Source organism: Sminthopsis crassicaudata, chromosome 4 (genome assembly GCF_048593235.1).
Source record: "Sminthopsis crassicaudata isolate SCR6 chromosome 4, ASM4859323v1, whole genome shotgun sequence".
Classification (NCBI taxonomy): Eukaryota; Metazoa; Chordata; class Mammalia; order Dasyuromorphia; family Dasyuridae; genus Sminthopsis; species Sminthopsis crassicaudata.
The window spans coordinates 103257031-103275907 of NC_133620.1; the positions used below are offsets into that span (position 1 = coordinate 103257031).

At 44.4% G+C, this 18877-nt stretch overlaps 1 protein-coding gene across 9 annotated transcripts in view; it reads left to right on the plus strand.

Annotated features, from left to right (window-relative positions):
- The first annotated feature begins 600 nt into the window (after window positions 1–600).
- Window positions 601–18877, plus strand: part of IKBKE (inhibitor of nuclear factor kappa B kinase subunit epsilon) — a 32705-nt gene continuing 14428 nt past the window's right edge. Inside the window, exons 1-13 of one of the 9 annotated variants that reach the window (XM_074308996.1) lie at window positions 601–734; window positions 2076–2169; window positions 3803–3921; window positions 4857–4997; window positions 6472–6601; window positions 9308–9489; window positions 11517–11677; window positions 13342–13452; window positions 14591–14770; window positions 16351–16547; window positions 17267–17331; window positions 17433–17524; window positions 17919–18005. In XM_074308996.1, the coding sequence (XP_074165097.1) occupies window positions 3835–3921; window positions 4857–4997; window positions 6472–6601; window positions 9308–9489; window positions 11517–11677; window positions 13342–13452; window positions 14591–14770; window positions 16351–16547; window positions 17267–17331; window positions 17433–17524; window positions 17919–18005 (1433 nt within the window). In that variant the 5' untranslated portion in view covers window positions 601–734; window positions 2076–2169; window positions 3803–3834. Of the gene's footprint in view, window positions 735–1061; window positions 1196–1375; window positions 1621–2054; window positions 2170–3471; window positions 3534–3802; window positions 3922–4856; window positions 4998–6471; window positions 6602–9307; window positions 9490–11516; window positions 11678–13341; window positions 13453–14590; window positions 14771–16350; window positions 16548–17266; window positions 17332–17432; window positions 17525–17918; window positions 18006–18877 lie in introns of those variants that run through there. The other 8 variants (XM_074308993.1, XM_074308992.1, XM_074308998.1 and 5 more) reach the window with 8 other exon arrangements.

Sequence of the window (18877 nt, forward strand, 5' to 3'; positions counted from 1 at the left end):
GGGATACAAATAAAAACCAGCAAATTAGTCTTTGCCTTCAAGAAACTTACATTCTAATAGGGGGTGGGCACAGGGTAAGAGAGTGTGGAGCAATAGAGAAATGACTTGTAAGCTCAGTTTCCAGTCAGGATAAGGTGAAAGGGTAGAGTCCAAGGTTTGGTGGCAGGGGAACAAGGATGACAGTGACAACGTGGGCTGTGTCCAGATGTCCCAAGATCGGCCTGAGGCCTGTTTCAGGCTAGCCGCTATCACTGCTGCTCTTGTGCACACAAATGGCAGCTCTGGCTAAAGCTGGCAGGGTTTGTGTTATCTGTGTCAGAATACAACAGACTTCGGTGTCCCGGTGCTAGGGGTGAGGCTGAGAGAGGAAACCACTAGGTGTGGCACTGGGAAAGTCCCTTCTTCCTTCCTACAGAAACATGGAATTTCCTGGTTTTAACCCTCCTCTCCTCCAGTTTAAACGGGAGAGCTGGCAGGAACTGGGTCTTGGAAAACGGTTCTTGGATGGGGTATTGGGACACCTGGGTTTGATTCCTAGCAGAGTCATTGCACAACTGTGCACCAGTCATTGTCTAGCTTTCAGTTTCCCATGAGCCAAAAGGAAAAAGTATGATCCCGGCTACACTCTCCCCAGGCCTCCAGGGAGACTCAATCGAGGAGGGAGAGAAGGCTCCCGAGCTGGCCTTGGGGAGCACTTTGGGTTCAGGGGTCTCCTTGGAAACAGGCCGAAATAGGTGAGCAGAAGTGGTCTGGGAAATGTGCCTTCTGAAGGCAGCTTAGGTAACTTGTTAACTTGTCAAACCTGCCTAAGCAGCTCGGGCGACCGGCTGGCTCAGAGAAATGGGCCTGAGCCCTGGGCTGCCCTGACTCCTGACCACACAGCCTCTAGGACCTCCCGCTTCTGGGACCCAGGACCAAGCAGGCCTCAGTCCTGGCTCCATCTCCTTCCTTCAGCACAGAGAGGCTTTTCTCCCTTTCTGCTTAGGATGGGGACCAGAGTGAGGGAGGGCCCCTGTCTCTTTAAGAAAGAGAGAGAAAAAAATCAGGAAGTACTGGAGCAGGAGAGCCAAGGTTCTGAGCCAAGCTGGGCTGGGTGCTAGGGCAGGGTTGGGGAGACGGAAGTCTCAGGCTCCTGCCCCCTCTGCTCCAATGTTCCCGGCCTGGCCTGTCCTACCTACTGGTGCAGGGGCCTCAGGTGAGCCTGGGACTCCTGCTGGAGTCTCCATCTCTCCTAGGCAGCAGGACCCTGGCCCTGCAGCTGCAGCAACTCTTGCCAGGGCTGGGGGAGGGGAGGCGTTCTTGTGCACCGATGCTTTGGGTGGTTAGTGGGCTGGGTAGGTGACTGGGTGGGAAGGAACCAAGAGAGGAGGCTGGGCATCTTGGGAGAGAGAGCGTGAGCCATCCTCCCTTGCCAGTGGTCCCTGGCTGGCTCCGGGACCCCAGGAGCCCTTCTGCCGTGGGATGCTGCCCAGTCCCTCCTCTCCCTCCAGCTGTGGCCCTCCTCTACCCATCCACACTGAGGTCCTACCTTGGATCATATGGCCATGTGTCCTCATGGGCCTTGGAAGAGCCCCTCAGTTTTCCCTCTTGTACAATGGGGAGGGCGTTGAATGGCATCCAGTAGGTCCCTTGTAGCCATTTTACTTTACCATTTTCTTATATTTCATTGGGGTCTCTGGGAAGATACTGGTGAGGGGCCTTGGAGAGGACAGTAAAGATAAATCCATGGAGCTTTTGTTACCATTTCCTTTCCTCTGTTGTCCCCAAACTCCTCAGGAGACTAGTCTCCGCCCCTTCTGCTTTCTGTTCTCTGCTCTGGTTTTGGGTGTCTGTCCCTTCCAGGTGGATGCTGCGTCTGTCCCGAATCTGCAGGGAGGAAGTAGCTCCGAGTTTCTGGGGAGTAATAGCTTTGGAAACCCCCAGGCTGGCCCCAAGGGCCCCAGCCTGTGGGGAGTGTGACAAACAGGAAAGGGTTAAAGGCTGAGGCAGGCAGCCTTTGAGGAAGGATGAGGAGGATTCAGCCTCTTGCTGCAACCAGTCAGGTGGCTTCCAGGAGCTTCTCTTGATCGTTTCAGGTGCACTTTAGCTTCTGGGCTTCCTTAAGGCAGAAAGGCCATCCTCCAACTTGCGGAGAACAGTCAGGTTTCCAGGCGGTACTAAGCGTGTCTGGTAAGTGTGGTCTAGACCCGGCAGGTGGGGCTTGATTTGGTTGATTTAACTCCCTCTTCCTCAGTGCCTGGCTCTGCCGTGAGCCTGGTACTCTCCTCGGGAAGCTTAATTCTTTTGCATTTATTTATCTAAGTGCCTCATGTCTATACCCTCTCCCCCTCCCCTAGAATGTAAGCTTTCTGAGGGCAAGTGTAGTTTTCTTTCCATTATTTTTTTTCTCCAACCCTAAGACATGACCTTACGGGTAGGCCATCGTGTATGCTCATTGAATCTATTAATTTCTGACTTCAGAGCTGAGAACTAAAGTCCAGGTACTAATTTATTAATTCAGAAATATTTACTGAGTACTTACCTTTTGATCCCCTGTGGGGAGAGAAAGACGAGGGAGTTTCCCTGTCCTCATGGACTTAGCAGTCTTAGTTTAGGTCTAATATAGTCAGGAGAGAGCAGGACTCTGGGGTCTCTCGAGCATTTTCAGCTGCTTTTGTCACCTTTTCCCATAGTTGGGGTTTACTTCACTGGTAGTAGGTAGAATTTAAGCACATTCAGAGGATCCCTCACTTCTCATCCCCAAGGCTGATTCCCATCCAATCTTGTTGAAAAAGACCACATAAAATTCATTCCTGTTAGTTTTAGAGACCTGATGTGTTACTTTACAATTTTAAAATTAAGTCTCTTTGGCCCCAACTGCATCTCTACAAAATGAAAAGAAAGCTTTCCTTAAGGCGGGAAAGTCCCTTCCAGCTCTAAGAGCCAGGATTCCCAGACCATTGTAAATGTGGAATTAAAGTCCATGGGGTGTTTGCTTTTTTAGATAGCAAATTCAAAGCAGGGTATTTTGGGAGACCCATTAGAACGCTCTGTGATCTCCCCTATCTGACTCTCTATTAAAACATTAGCTGGAGAATCTTCTTCAGCCTTATTACATGCACTGGGTTTGGTCATGATTTCACCTTGGACACAGACATTTTCCAAAAGTAATAACTTTGGAAGAAAGCCCTCAGGAAGATAGGAATGGATGCTGGGATAGGGATTGAGCTAAGGGATGTCCATCTCTTGCTATTCCTTTTTCCCTGCTTGCAATATGTCAAAGTCCCAAGGCAATTGCCTGGGAGGCGGTGGTTTGCTAAAGCAGGAAGTGGTGGGTTCCCCGGTGAGCCAATGGGGAGGGGCTCCAGCTCATGTTGAAATTTTGGAGATTTTTGGTGTTGTGGTTTAGGCTGCCTGACCTTGGGGCCCTTCCCCCAACATTGTTTCTGCTTCCTGGTATAATCCCAAGTACAGTCATCAGTAACTTGCAGTGTTTAAGGCCTTGGAAGACAAAGCTGAAGCCAGAAGTTTCTCTCTGAAAATTGGTCCATTTGGTGAGAAAGTTCTTAGGAGAGAGGTGCATGGTGGGGAGATGCCCAGATTATAGGAAGATTGGTTCAAATGTTTGCTCTGTTGGGACTGGGCTGTGTGATCCTCAGGAAGTCCCCCCATCTGTGAATCAAGATTTCTTCTCTCTCCTAAGAACTACCAACCTAATTTGCTCTATGGGATAATCTTGGGAAATGAGACTTTCAGATTGGAGGGGGGCACTCACAGCTTTGCTGAATACCTTTCCATGCCCCGGCCTTTATCTTCTCTCCAGCAGAAAGGACTAGGATACTGCAAACATTGGAAATGCAAAGTACGGCCAATTACCTTTGGCACACAGATGATCTCCTGGGCCAGGGGGCTACTGCCAGCGTGTACAGAGCTCGAAACAAGGTATCTGCAGGGATGATGGGCTGGCAGATGGAGTCCTGGGGCACGTGTGGCCTTGTGAGCTCCCTACTCAACCTTTAGGGAAAACTTTAGGATTTTCACATGGGGCGGAACAGTGGAAAGAGTGATGCATTTGGACTCAGGGACTGGTACTAAAATCCCAGCTTTGCCTGTATGACTTTGGGCAAGTCATTTGGGCTATAAAATAAAGGTGTTGGATGAGCTGACCTCCAGATCTATGATCCTCTGGCCCATCCAGCCCAGTGTTCTAGATGGCACCTAGCAAAGTGCCTGGCACCTAGTAGGTGCTTGGTATTTATTGACTGATTTATTGAAAGACACAGAGATTTGAGCTTTATTCTCTGGCGGAAGCTAGGATAACAGAGAAAAGCACTCGCCTTTGTCAGAAGATCTGAGTTTATGACGCAGCTCTCTGATGTGACAGCCCGGAAGTCACTTTACCCATGTAAGCTTCAGTTTTCTCCTCTGTAAAATGGAGGATGATGATAATACTACCAGCTACCTCACAGACTTGTCCTGATGAAAAAAATAAGATCAATTAGTAGTTCCTGGGTCCTAGAGAACCATTACAGATTCTCTGAGGTAGGGAGTGATGTGTTTGAGGAAAAGCAGTCTGTCAACAATGTACAGGAAAAATGAAAAGCTCGGAACAAGCCAGAGAGGGAGTTATTTTAGTTATCTTGTTAAAAATTTTGTTTTTCATTTGGGGAGGCAATAAGTGATTTCAGTAAGTGTCTGAGACCAGATGGGATTCAGGTCCTCCTGATTCTAGAGTGGCTACTTGGGCCATCGTGCCGCTATTTTAATTGCCCCTATTTTAGTCATCTAAGTGGTAAATGCGGAGGGCCTGGAAGAGAGTGGTGATGGTAGTCCCAAAGGTATTGGTAGTGAGGAGTGATCTTCCCCCTCCCTCACAGAAATCTGGAGAACTTGTTGCTGTGAAAGTGTTCAACAATGCCAGCTACCTACGCCCCCGAGAAGTGCGCATGAGGGAGTTTGAAGTCCTGAGGAAGCTGAAACATCAAAACATCGTCAAGCTGTTCTCGGTAGAGGAGATGGTATGCTCAGTAAATTAGCCCAAACTCTCCCACGCTCTAGTCTAGCCTGCACAGAATTTGCAAAGTGCTTTTCCCAAAGTATACATCTGACCAAGCCACTGCCTGTTCCATAAACATCAAGGGCTCCCTATTGCCTTCTGAACCAAATACAAATTCCCATGCTTGGCTTTTGAAGCCCTTTACAGACTGGCACCAACCTATATTTCCATTCTTTTTATGCTTTGCATTCCAGACAAATTGATCCTTATACTCTTCTTCATATGTGGTACCCCATCTCCCACCTCTGCTCTTTTGCACATGGCTATAATCCATGCCCTCATCACCTCCACTCCTAAAACCTCCAGTTCCTTTAAAAAATCAGCTCAAGTGCCATCTTCTACGCCAAGATTTTCCTGATCATTCACTTCAGATGCTAGCAACTGCTCCCCCCAAATTACCTTGTGTTGATTTTGTATGTAATTACACATGTGCAGGGCTCTCCCAATAAAAGGTCAGAGTCTTAAGGGCTGAGATCGTCTCATTTCTGTGCTTTGAAGTCCTAATGACTAGCAAGGTGCTTAGCACAGAGCTTGACATATGCTTTGGCCAGAAACCCTAAAGGTTTTCCTCTCCCAGATTCATTCATTTATTTATTTAGATTTTTTGGACAAGGTGAAAGAGGAGATTCTTTGTCTCAACCTTAATCACTGAATGGGTATGACCTCAATCAAGCTGTTGAAGACCTTAGCTTAAAAAGGTCAAGGTCTCCCCCTGTATCCAGGGCCCTCTGCAGTCATCATGATCTATATCTGGCCACTGGATGCAGATGGACTTGGAGAGGAAAGTGAGGCAGATGACTTTGCAAGGCCTTCCCTCCCTTCAATCCAATTCACTTCCATGCCATGACCTTCCTGATGTCACGATCCTCTTCAAGAGCGAAGGACAAACAATAACAACAATAAATGTTTACTGGCTGACAGTAGGAGCTTAAGGATACTTTTTAATATAATGTCAGAGCAGAGAAGGAAGGAGACCTCTTTAATTCCCTGGCAGGGGAAGTTAGGACACACAAAAAGGAAAAATTTAAAATCATATTCAAAATGACTATATATCTGTTATGTATGTTATGTATGTTATGGGTAAAAAAAAATAGAGGAACGCACTTGTGTTAGAGAAGACTTCCTGGAGGAGACAAGTTTGGGTGTAAGAATTGGGTAGAGAGAGTTCCAGCTTGGTGGGAAAGGATTCTGAGGTGTAAAGGGTACTGTCCTCCTCAGGGCAAGGAGAGGACCAGAAGTAGCTAGAAGGTAGAGAGAGAAAACCGGTCAGCCTGATGCACACAGGAAAGAAGGGCTGGGGAAATAAACGTGAGAGGATCCAAAGCCTAGCCTTAGAGATCTCAGAAAACATGGGCATAAAGGAGGGATTAGTAGCTGCCAGTATCTCCCTCCCCAGGGGCTCTGAGGAGAGGTCTTTCTGGGCATCCTTTCCCCAGGGCGGCGACAAGGAGAAGGTGCTGGTGATGGAATACTGTTCCAGTGGTAGCCTGCTCAGTGTGCTGGAGAACCCCGAGAACGCCTTTGGCTTAGCAGAGGCTGAGTTTCTGGTGGTCCTGAGCTGTGTGGGTGAGTGCCCAGGAGGAATAACTAGGGATCTGGTGGATGGGTGGGTTGAGCCCTGGGCTTGAGCCTTTTTTATTTTCTCTTCAATAATGGAGCTTATCAGGCAATGATGGATTTGGAGACAGAAGATCTGCTTTCAAATCTCAACTTTGTTATATGATAATATGATAATAATCATAACAATAATAGCATTTATTTAATTTTTAAGATTTGCAAAATATTTTGCATCTATGTATATACATATATACACACATACATGTGTATATCTGTGTGTGTCTCTCTCTATATATATACATATATCCCCTTTGATCCTTATAAGAGATTGGTTGTTGTCTTTCATTTTTGAAGAAGTCCAAAATGACCTCACTTTGTTGGAGTGAAGTTACAGTGTGTCCTTCTGTGGCTGAGCAGACCAGTACAAGCTGAGAAGGAACATTCTAAAAATAGTCCATATGAACATTCGCGGTGAAGATGTCTCAATTTGTGCATCTCCCATTTCTTCTGAGTTACTGCAACCGTTTCACTCAAAGAACATGGTGCCTTCTTTGATGCAGGTGCTCCATGCTGAGCAGTCCTTTAGTAGTATCTCCCATGTAATGCAATTGATTCCAGAGTTCTTCAGAGAGATCTTGATAGTGTCCTTGTAACGCTTCCTCTGGCTACAATGTGAATGCTTTCCTTGCACGAGTTAGGTGCTAATATTGTGCCCACATTATACACATGGAATGCACATATGGAAACAGGAAGCAGGCAGATAGAGGGTCTGTCTTTGGGTCATACAGCTAAGAAGTGTCTGACTGAGACTGGCTTCAAAATTCTTCACTCCAAACCCATTGTCACCTGTGTGACCCTTGAACGAGCCACTGATTCTCTCAGGATCTCAGTTTCCTCCTAGCTAAAATTAAAGAGGTTGACTAGATGGTCTCTAAAGCCCCTATTGCTCTAGTGTTAAGATCCTTGGAACTTTGTCATCTAGAAACAAAGGCAAAGCAAACCTATAAATTGAGGTCCCTTTGAAATCTGAACTCAAGGCTTTCTTGGGCTCCCTCCAAATGCTAGTGTCACCCCCACTGTCTAATATTTATTTACTTTGTATGTTTTAATATATATTTATATTTATAAACAAATGTCTATATTTATATATAATATAAATTTATAGCATATAGTATAAGCACATATTTATCTTTATGTTTTTATATATACATGCATATTCATATATATATATATATGTATATATATATATACATATATATATATATATATACACGTGTGCATTGTTTTTGAGTATGTAAATGTGTGTGTGTGTTTTCTCCCTCATTAGAATGTAAACTCCTTGAGAACAGGAACTGCTTTTCCTGCTTTTCCTTGTATCTCCAATGTTAAGTGCAGTGTCAAACACATATTAGGTGCTTAATAAGTATTTGTTAATTGATCTAGCATTCAATCATAAAGCTAGAAGGAACTTAGATAGATTTCACCCTAGGCATTTTACAGACTAGGAAGTTGAGACCCAAGGAGTTGACATGATTTACAGATAGTAAGTCTCTGAAAGGGGATTTAAATGCAGGTCTTCCTAACTCCAAATGCAAAGCTGCATCCACTCTCTTTCCCAGCATCCTTTGACACTTTGACATATGTATCATGTTCACATGGCTTTACTGGCATCCTTGCCTCCCCCCATAGGCAGAAGAAAACATATGGACCAGAATTGCCAAATATTTGATGACAACATCTAGCTTAAAATTTAGGTTTTTAAAAATCCATTCTTTGCTCTCACCCAAATCCTTCTTGTTGCAGTTGTTACTACTACCCCAAAGTCCCAGAGCTGTACTAGAAGGTCTAGATTCTGAGAGCTTTTCCTTATAAACCTAATACAAGGTTGCTTCTTAAAATGAAATCAGAGCCCCTGAGCTCACTAAATGGATGAATGGGAAATTGTCACTATAATGATCACAATGATCATTATAAAAATAATGGGGCAAATAGGTGGCTTAGTGGATAGAGTGTTGGACTTGGGGTCAAAAAGTTGTTGTAAAGTCATTATTCACTCATGTCCAGCTCTTTATGACCCCATTTGGGATTTTCTTGACAAAGATCCTAGAGTGGTTTGTCATTTCCTTCTCCAGCTTATTTTACAGATAGGGAAATTGAGGCAAACAGGGTTAAGTGATTTGTTCAGGGCCACACAGCTATTAAGCATCTGAGGCTGGATTTAAAGTCAGATCTTTATGACTCCAGACTCAGGCTCTATCCACTGTGCCAGCTAACTGCTCCAAAAGTTTATTCCTTGACTAGGAATCAAACTTGGGCTGAGAGGGTGAGAGCACTGAATCCTAACTACTAGATCATCAGGGAGGACATCCTGAGTTCAAATATATGCTCAGATACTTGCTGGCTATGTGATCCCCAGGCAAGTCATTTAACTTCTGTTTGCCTCCGTTTCCTCATCTATAAAAAGGGGGTGATAATAGCACCTACCTCTCAAGTCACTTGACCCTATTTGCCTCAATTTCTTCATTTGTAAAATGATCTGGAGAAGGAAATGGCAAAGCACTCCAGTATCTCTGCCAAGAAAACCCCAAATGAGGTCATGAAGAGTTACACAACTGAACAAAAGCAACAAATCCTCACAATCCTCTCTGAGATCCTCCTGGTTCATCCCTTCAGGGAGTCTTCCCTACAGAGACAAGCATCTCCCCTTGTTTTCAGTGGCTGGCATGAACCACCTCCGAGAGAATGGCATCGTTCACAGGGACATCAAGCCTGGGAACATCATGAGACTTCTAGGAGAAGACGGACAGAGCATCTATAAGCTGACAGACTTTGGGGCTGCCAGGGAGCTTGAAGATGATGAAAAGTTTGTCTCTGTCTACGGGACAGAAGAATACCTGGTAAGTTGTGGGTTTTGAGTACTCTGAACTGTAAACCTTTTCTATAGCCTCTTCCTTGAAACTACCTCAGAGGTTAGTATATCTTTCTATCTAGCTCTATACACACACAAATATATATACATATATATGCATATGTATGTGTATGCATTGTATATTATGTATATATCTATATATATTATACTTTGCATTGTATTATACTATGGTACCAATATATATTATATCATACATTATATTGTACTATGGTATCAGTATATATTATATTGTATCTTCTATTATAATATGGCATCAATTTAAATTATACCATGTACCATATTATACTACAGTATCAGCACATATTATACCATGTATCATATTATACTATAGTATCAGCACATATTATACCATGTATCAATATTATATTACAGTATCAGCACATATTATACCATGTATCATATTATACTACAGTATCAGCACATATTATACCATGTACTATATTATACTACAGTATCAGCACATATTATACCATGTACCATATTATACTACAGTATCAGCACATATTATACCATGTACCATATTATACTACAGTATCAGCACATATTATACCATGTACTATATTATACTACAGTATCAGCACATATTATACCATGTACTATATTATACTACAGTATCAGCACATATTATACCATGTACTATATTATACTACAGTATCAGCACATATTATACCATGTACCATATTATACTACAGTATCAGCACATATTATACCATGTACCATATTATACTACAGTATCAGCATGTACTATACCATGTACCATATTATACTACAGTATCAGCACATATTATACCATATACTATATTATACTACAGTATCAGCACATATTATACCATGTACTATATTATACTACAGTATCAGCACATATTATACCATGTACTATATTATACTACAGTATCAGCACATATTATACCATGTACTATATTATACTACAGTATCAGCACATATTATACCATGTACTATATTATACTACAGTATCAGCACATATTATACCATGTACCATATTATACTACAGTATCAGCACGTACTATACCATGTACCATATTATACTACAGTATCAGCACATATTATACCATGTACTATATTATACTACAGTATCAGCACATATTATACCATGTACTATATTATACTACAGTATCAGCACGTACTATACCATGTACCATATTATACTACAGTATCAGCACATATTAGACCAGGTATCATATCATACATGATATCAGTATATAAATGTGTGGTGTTACTCTATATTATACTGATATATTGTAATATACTGATACTGGTAGAACAACTGGAGCTATCCATTGCCTTCCCTTCCTTTCCCCCAGGCTAGGTTGAGCCACCAATCCTTTCATCCTCCATCCTATTTTTATTTGACTCCCTCTGCCCTGCAGATTGTGTTCTTTAGAGGCCCTCAGTCCAAGAAAGGAAAGTTGGGGCCATTTCCAGAGTCTATATAGTCCTGGACTGGAGATCAAGGCCCATTGGAAAGTGAATTTGCTCATCTCGTGGAGTGGTGGGATTTAGAACAGAAAGATCCAGCCCAAAGAGTTTGTGACTGAGAGACTCTGTGACTAAAGACACTCTTTTTGTGTCACAATTTCTTGGTCATAGTATCACAGATTAGGTCAAAAAGAAACCTTAGAAACCATCAAGTCCAAATCTGTTATACACAAGAGAAAGCTGAGGCATGGAAAAGACTTACTGCAGACTATACAGCTTGTTAAATGGCTGAGGCAGCATTTGCACTCAGGTCTTGATTCCAAGTCTTAATGAATTATCTATTCTGACCTCATTGTGTCAGAAACAGTGACTGGGCGGATGCCATTGTCAGGATGAGGTAGTGACTTAAATGGATTACAATTGGTCGTATTTTAGATAGAGGAAGCAGAAGGAGGTGTGGGGGCAATAGGGACAAAGAACACCTGTGTCCCCCAAATAACTGAACCCTTCCCACCCCACGTGCCAACAATGATCCTTCTCTGGTTGTTCCTTCCACAGCACCCAGATGTCTATGAGCGAGCAGTGCTCCGGAAGCCTCAGCAGAAGGCCTTTGGGGTGACAGTAGATCTGTGGAGCATTGGGGTGACTCTGTACCACGCGGCCACAGGCAGCCTCCCCTTTGTCCCCTTTGGTGGACCTCGACGCAACAAGGAGATCATGTATGCCAGGGGTCAGGAGTTAATGAAAACTGGCACAGTGCCCTCAGGGGTGGGAGGGCTTCTGGACCCAGCGCCAGAGGGGACCCCACAAGTCACAGAACCCAACTTTTTCATTGTACAGATGGGGAGACTGAGATCCAGGGGAATGAAGGGATTGGCTCAGGGCAGAGGGAATGAGTGTTGGAGGTAGGCTTTGAACCTAGGTCCTTCTGAGGAGAATTGCATGATTTTTTTCACCATAGAAGTTGGTTCTTAATCGGTGATCACATGCCATTGGTTCCTCCATTCCCCTCCCCATAACAAGTCCTTCAACAAAGAATAGCAATATTCTCTTCTCACCACCCTCCTAACCCTGTTACCTCTGCCTCCCTTTAAGAGTGAGGAATTCCCAGATGGAGGCTCTGAACCTTCCCCTCAGAAGTCTGGTAGGGATCTACTGAGTATAACTTAATTTACCAAGCATCCACAAGGTGGCAGATGGCATCTGTCCAGCCATCTTGGGTGCTGGGTGTATATAGGATGCTGTGGGTGATTCAGTCCCTGACTCAAGCAGAAGAATGGATAAATTACAGAAAGGCAGATGCAAAGGCCCACCCAGGGAATTTTTAGCCTAGCATGGACACATGTAAAATCATGAGAATGATAGGAACCAAATTGAATTCAGGATTAAAATCATGGGGCTCAATTGTCAGGGCTGAAATAATCAGAGAGAGCCTTTGGAGCTGAGAGGAAGAGCAAGAACATTGTAGATGGTGGAATAATATGCAGTAAGAGTATACAGAAGGACCAGGTATGGCTTTTGGTCCAGAGAGACTAGAGACAAAGGAGGAAACTCACCTGAATACAGTAGGAAGGCACTTATCTGGAGGCTAGGACTCCAGAGTCCTATTTGCCAGCATCATTACTGAGTTGTTGTGTGACTTCATTTTTTAAAAACTTTATTGTTTTATTTTTCCTGATTATAAATATACATTCATTTTTTTAAAATCACACATTATGAATTTTACTGAGAGAGAAAAATCAGAACAAAAGGGAAAAAGGAAAACAGAAGAAAAAGAAAAAATTAATGATTAATAACCATATGTTAAACTCCTATTATGTTTCAGATACTATGTTTAAGTAGGCTGGAGATACAAAGACAAAAATGTAACAGGACTTGCGTGCTTGAAGCTTCCACTCTTATTATGGTCTGGAGACAGAAAAGCCCAAGTTCAGTCTGGCCTCAGATACTTAAATCTGTGTGATCCTGGGCAAACCACTTAGCTTATGTCTCCTCCATTTCCTTGTCTATAAAATGGGGATAACAATAGCACCTAACTCCCATGGTTGTTGTGAGCATAAAACAAGATATTTACTATCTTGCTCTCTTTCCCCTTGTCCTTGTTCCCTTCTCTCCCTTCCTCTTCTCCTTCCTTCCATCCCTTCTTTTTCTTCCTCCCTCCCTCCCTCCTTCCCCCTTCTTTTTCCCTCTCTCTTTACATCTCTTTGTCTCTCTGTTTCTGTGGATGTGTCTCTATTTCTCCTTCTTTCTTTACATCTCTCTGTTTCTCTGTGTGTGTGTTTCTCTGTCTCTGTCTCTCCCTCTCCCCCACCCTTCTCTCTCACCTGCAATGATACGATAACCTGAGAGTTTCTCCTGATCCTGGGTTCCCCCTTCCTTCCAGGTTCAAGATCACCACAGAAAAACCAACTGGGGCCATTGCAGGAACCCAAAAACGAGAGAATGGTCCCCTGGAGTGGAGCTACAAGCTGCCTATCACCTGCAGACTATCCTTGTAAGTAGTGATCTTGGGGCTGAGGAAGATCAAGGCCTGGGTCTGTCCTATACCTTTTTTCCAACAGGGAGCTAAGACTTCTGCCTCCTGGCCCCAGTCCTGGCTGGATCTGTGATAGGCTTTATCCGTTCCTTCATTAATGCCATGCTAAATTAGTTCCATCCTCCCATTCCCCCCCTTCTTCTCCCATCCAACCTCACCAGCCTAATCCTATGGGTTAGTAGAAATAATTCTGACCTTGGACTCTGAAGAACCTGGATTGACATTTCCAGCTCCTAGTTTCACACTTCTTACTTTGTAATATTGGTGATTTCCTCATCTGTAAAATGGGAATATTTGCTCTACTTAGTTCCCACAGCATTGTAAGTCAGTCAACAAGTATTAAGTGCCTCTGTTTCAGGCACTGAGTTAACAAAAAGTTAGAAAGACTGTAAGGGTTTAAGAAGAGAAAGAGAAGAGACAATGGGGAGCCTTTTATTGTCATCATCATCATTATCATCATCATTTATGTCGTTCTTAAAACATGCCAGGTACTGTGCTGAAGCCCTTTATAATCATTGTCCTGTTGATCCTCATAACAACTCTGGGAGGTAGATATTATTATATCCCCACTTTATATATGAGGAAACTGAGACAAACAGCTGTTAAGTGAATCACAGAGACCCACACAGAGTCTGGATTTGAATTCAGTTTGTTTATTTTTTTACTCCAGGCTTGATGCCCTATCCACTGTGTGACTTATCTGCCCCTTTCAAGAAGTTTAGAGACAAATGGCAGAAAGGCATAGATCCAGGAAGAAAAAAGGCACACTATAGTCCCTGCCCAAATTAGAGCTCACACTCTAATAGCGGAGACTATATACAAATAAATGGGTACATATAAGATAAATGTATCTTGGGAGGGAAAGCACTGAAGAAGAATTTGAAAATGGTGATGGGAAAAATATAAAAGGTCTTTTGTTATAATAAGATGTGAACTGAGTCAATAAAGGAAGCCAGGGGAGGCAGCAGGCATAAAGTTCTGACTATTCCTTCAGTGAGCATTGTTCTTATTTTCCTGCATGGATGATAAAGAGTATAGGACTAAGATGGAACAGGTTTGGCTACTGACAGTTCATTGATGTCCCGGACTGGAACAGGGGGCTGCAGGCCCAGCTGGTGCCTATCCTGGCCAATATCCTGGAGGTGGATCAGGAGAAGTGTTGGGGATTTGACCAGTTCTTTGCTGAGACCAGTGACATCCTTCAGCGAATCGTGGTCCATGTATTTTCTCTGTCTCAGGCTGTCCTGCACCATGTCTACATTCATGCCCATAACACGTAAGTAAGAACATAGCTACTATTCAAGGGAGGATGGGAAGGAGCTCCCCTCCTCTTCCAGTATAAAAGAGAGATCCTGCACTTTCACTGGAGGAAAAGAAAGTGTGAAAGAAGAGGAATGAGTGTCTGAGGAAAGGTAATAGAAGTTTGGGAATTCTTTTTGGGGGGAAGGATAGGTTAATGTTTTTTAATTAAACATTTATTTTTTTCTTCCCCATCACTATTAAGAAAGTAAAAAAGAAAATATGCACAAACAAAACAAACTGCATATCGGTCATATCCAAAAATGGATTTCTCATTTTGAATGATCATCTCTCTATCAAGATGTAGAGAACAGGCTCCATGCTCTCAGTACTCTGCAACAGTGGGTGATCATTATATTGATCAAAGCTCTGAGGTCTCTCAAAGTTACTTGTTTTTTTTTACGGTATTTTTATTGTATAAATTATTCTAGTTCTTTCCATTTCTGCATTACTTCATACAAATCTTTCTAGATTTCTCTGACCCTATTCCTTTCATCAGTTAGCATTTATTAGGCCCCTAGTGTGTGCCAGACCCTACAATCTTGAGGATTCAAAGAAAGGCATGGAGGAAAAGCATAGGATTCTCTGCTCTCAATGACTTCACAGTTTAACATTATTTCTTTTGGCACAACAGTATCCCATTATATTCACATACCATATTTTGTTCAGCCATCTGTTTTTTGCTTTTTTTTTTTTTTTGAATCTCAGTGCTTAGCACAGTGCCTAACACATAGTAGATGCTCAATAAATGCATGTTAATGATAATAATAATATCTAGATCCCTGAAATTTCAGGATTCCTTGAACCTCTTTTAGGCCCTTTATCTTTTTTTTTTAAGCTTTTTATTTCAAAACATAGGCATGAATAAGTTTTCAAGGGGCCCTCTAGTCTTAGAAAAAGGCTTTAGGGTCTAAAAAGCTTCATTTTACAGGGGTTATGTTGACCCCTACAAATATGATAGAGAAATGGATTTTTCGCTCATAAGTCACTGAGTATGTAGCCTGTGAAGAGTAATTGAGGTCCAGATAAATTGCCCTTGATTACATAAGTAATAAATATAAACCTGAGACTTCAGATCCCGTGTTTGTTTTTTAATCTGTGTTTTGCTGCCGTGTCTGGTTTCTGTTTTTTCCATGTTTCATGTGACCAGAGGAGCACCTTTTTACCCCTCTGGGCTTCAGTTTACCCCCCTCTCTCTTTAAAATTGTCCCTTGCGATCATATCCTATAGAGCACTTCAGGCCTGAATGCTCTGCACAAGTGGAAGGTTGAATGGTCTTCTACCTCCCTATGGGCTCTTCTTCTCCCACCTTAACTCGGGCTGGCCTTTGGAGCTGCAAAGAATCCTGGACTTGGAGACAGTAGAACTGGGTTCCAGACATTTACTCCGGGGCTTTGCCACTTTCTGGCTCTGTGACTGCGCACAAATCACTTGATCTCTCTGATCTCTTTACAAAGGGCATCTTCATCCCTGCCTTAACTGCCTCACTAGGCCTTTGTGAGGAGAATGCTCTGGAACCTTGAAGCTCTAAATCGGGTCTATCCCTCCTGCCTCTAGGATAGCCATCTTCTTGGAGACCATGTATAAGCAGACCAGCGTGGAGCCCAGCCACCAGGGATACCTCTTTGAAGGCCATCCTTGCCTCCTGGAGCCCAGCCTTCCTGCCCAACACCTGGCCCATACCACTGAGCACAGCCCTTTGATTCTGCTCAATGAAAATAATGAAAATCCCATCGGCCTGGCCTTCAGAGACCGTGAGTAGGGCTGAAGTGTACCTGGCATTTCCTGTCCCTCTTCTCCTGCAGAAGGCAGGGATATTAGAAGCCACGAGGTTCCCGGACCCGGAGGCCTGGAGGATACTCGTGGCTCTGGCTGTGTTTGGCAGATCTCTGCCTTGACGCCTCGGGGCCATCACCCAGACGTGTCAGGAGACTGTAGGTGACTGTAACAGCTCAGCTTGGCTTCTGGGAGTTCCTGGATCTAATGAGAAGAGGAAGACTAGTTGACGTGTCTGTCCTGTTTTAAGATTTACACATTGCTTTTCATGTGTTATAAATGTAGATAGATATGCGTGGATGAGCTCTCTCCCAGCCTTGCCCTTAATTCCCTGTAGAGGCTTTAAATTCTGTTCCATGTGGGAGTTGGGTGCAGCGTGGGCAAGGATGGAAAAAGTATCTGATGAATGTCTTTAATTAGTATCGAGAAGCCAGCCACGTTATTCTCTAGAATGACCACAAGAGGTCACCATCAGAACACAAATGTGAGAGATTATTTTGAAAATAAGAAGGGTGGGCTGCTGGGAAGGCAGGGAAGGACAGGTGAAGGTTCCAGGAGACTGAGATGAGGACAGATCAGCAGGATTAGGGGACAGGGAAAGGGGTGTGTGTGATAGAAAAGTGAATTGGAGCTGAAAATTATAATTAAGAGGTGAGATTGCTTGGAGGCTGTACTCAGGCTCCTAATCTGTCCGCAGCATCCCTGGATGTTCCCAAGTTTGTGCCCAAGGTGGACCTGCAGGCTGATTACAACACAGCTAAGGTGAGAGCAAGGGCCACTGGTGTTCTGAGCAGAGGGAAGGGGGAACCTCCCTAAAAGGTGGGAGGGAGGGTGGGCCCTGAGCCCACCTGTCTGTGTCACAGGGTGTGCTGAGCGTGGGGCACCAAGTGCTGCGAATCTCCAGGGCACTGCTGGACGGTCAGGAAATGATGCTTCGGGGGCTGCATTGGGTGGTGTAGGTACCTTGAGGTGGGACGGAGCTGGGGAAGGGGAGAAAGGGACCAGATGGGACCGGGGATCATCATCTTGGCTGGGTAGGAGTGGCAAAAGCTAGACCACCAGACCCTTCCCCCTCCTCTGGGCACTTACCCCAGACCCTCCCAAGCTCTTCCCTCATTACTAGGGAGTCTTTACTCCCTCCTCCCTCCTTGTCACCTCATCTTGTCCCCTCTCTGTGATCCTTAGCCCCGTCCTGCTCCTCTAACGCTAACCCAAGCCATCCCCTCGATGTCCCTCATAGAATCAGGTGGCTTCCTAGGCTCCCCAAGACTTGAGGCCTGAGCTTGGGGTCCTGGCACATAGAGGAGCCTCTAACCTCCATTGGGGGGGGGGGCTTGGATCTCATACAGGGAAGAGCTCAAGGTGACATGTAGGCGGACCCTGGAGACCACTCAGTCAGCTCTCTTGTTCCTGAGCCCCAGTCTGGGCACTGAGGGGTAAGTGTCTGAACTAAGGCGGATGGGAGAAAACTCCTTGGAAACCTCATTCTGATGCCCTTGAGTGTCTTTGACTACTTCCTGTATCCATGCCCTAATCTTCCCAGCAGTCCTCCAGGATTTAGCTGTTTCCTTGCTCCCTTAAGGAATAGGGCGTAAACCTTGGTGGCCATGAGTGGAAAGCCTGGCTCCTTCTTTAATCCAGTTCCCTCTTGATGACTGAACCCAGCGAGGCTTCTGGGAAAGGGGTAGGTGGGGCCCCTTGCCCTTGCTGGCAGGATTCCCAGCTCTGCCTACCTCACTGTTATATCACAAGAAAAGTCTTCTGGCCAGAAGTTTGAACTTGAACTTGCTGGCATTGCTCAGGCTTCATTAAGCCTAAGAGAGGGAGGTCTGGGAGTCACCAAGCAGCAACTGCCCCAAACGCCCACACCCACACATACACAAGCCCACCAGATGGTAACATGGAATGTGGAAAGATCATTGGCTCTGAACTTGGATGACATAGTTGCCTTATCTCTGATTCTTGAACAAGTCACTTTAGGCTTCAGATGGAAAATAACAATCGAACTAGAAGACTCAGTCCAGATACCTTAAGATGGTCTGCAGCTTCCTTCTCCTGCTTCCTCTGGGGTCCAGTCTAAGGAGTCCTTCCCTCTCCTTCCTCCTTGATGCTATTAGCCCATGGTCTCCTCACCCTACAGCTCGTGCCTTCATCTCAGACTGCTCAGAGAAGAGTGGAGGGGGAAAGCTGATGGGTGAGGGGAAGGGAAGGGAAGAGAAGAGCCGAGCAAGAGGTTTCTGGGACTTCTCAGATAGGAGGCTGCTATGTCATTACCCCAAGGGAATTGGGGAGTTACATTTTGCCAGAG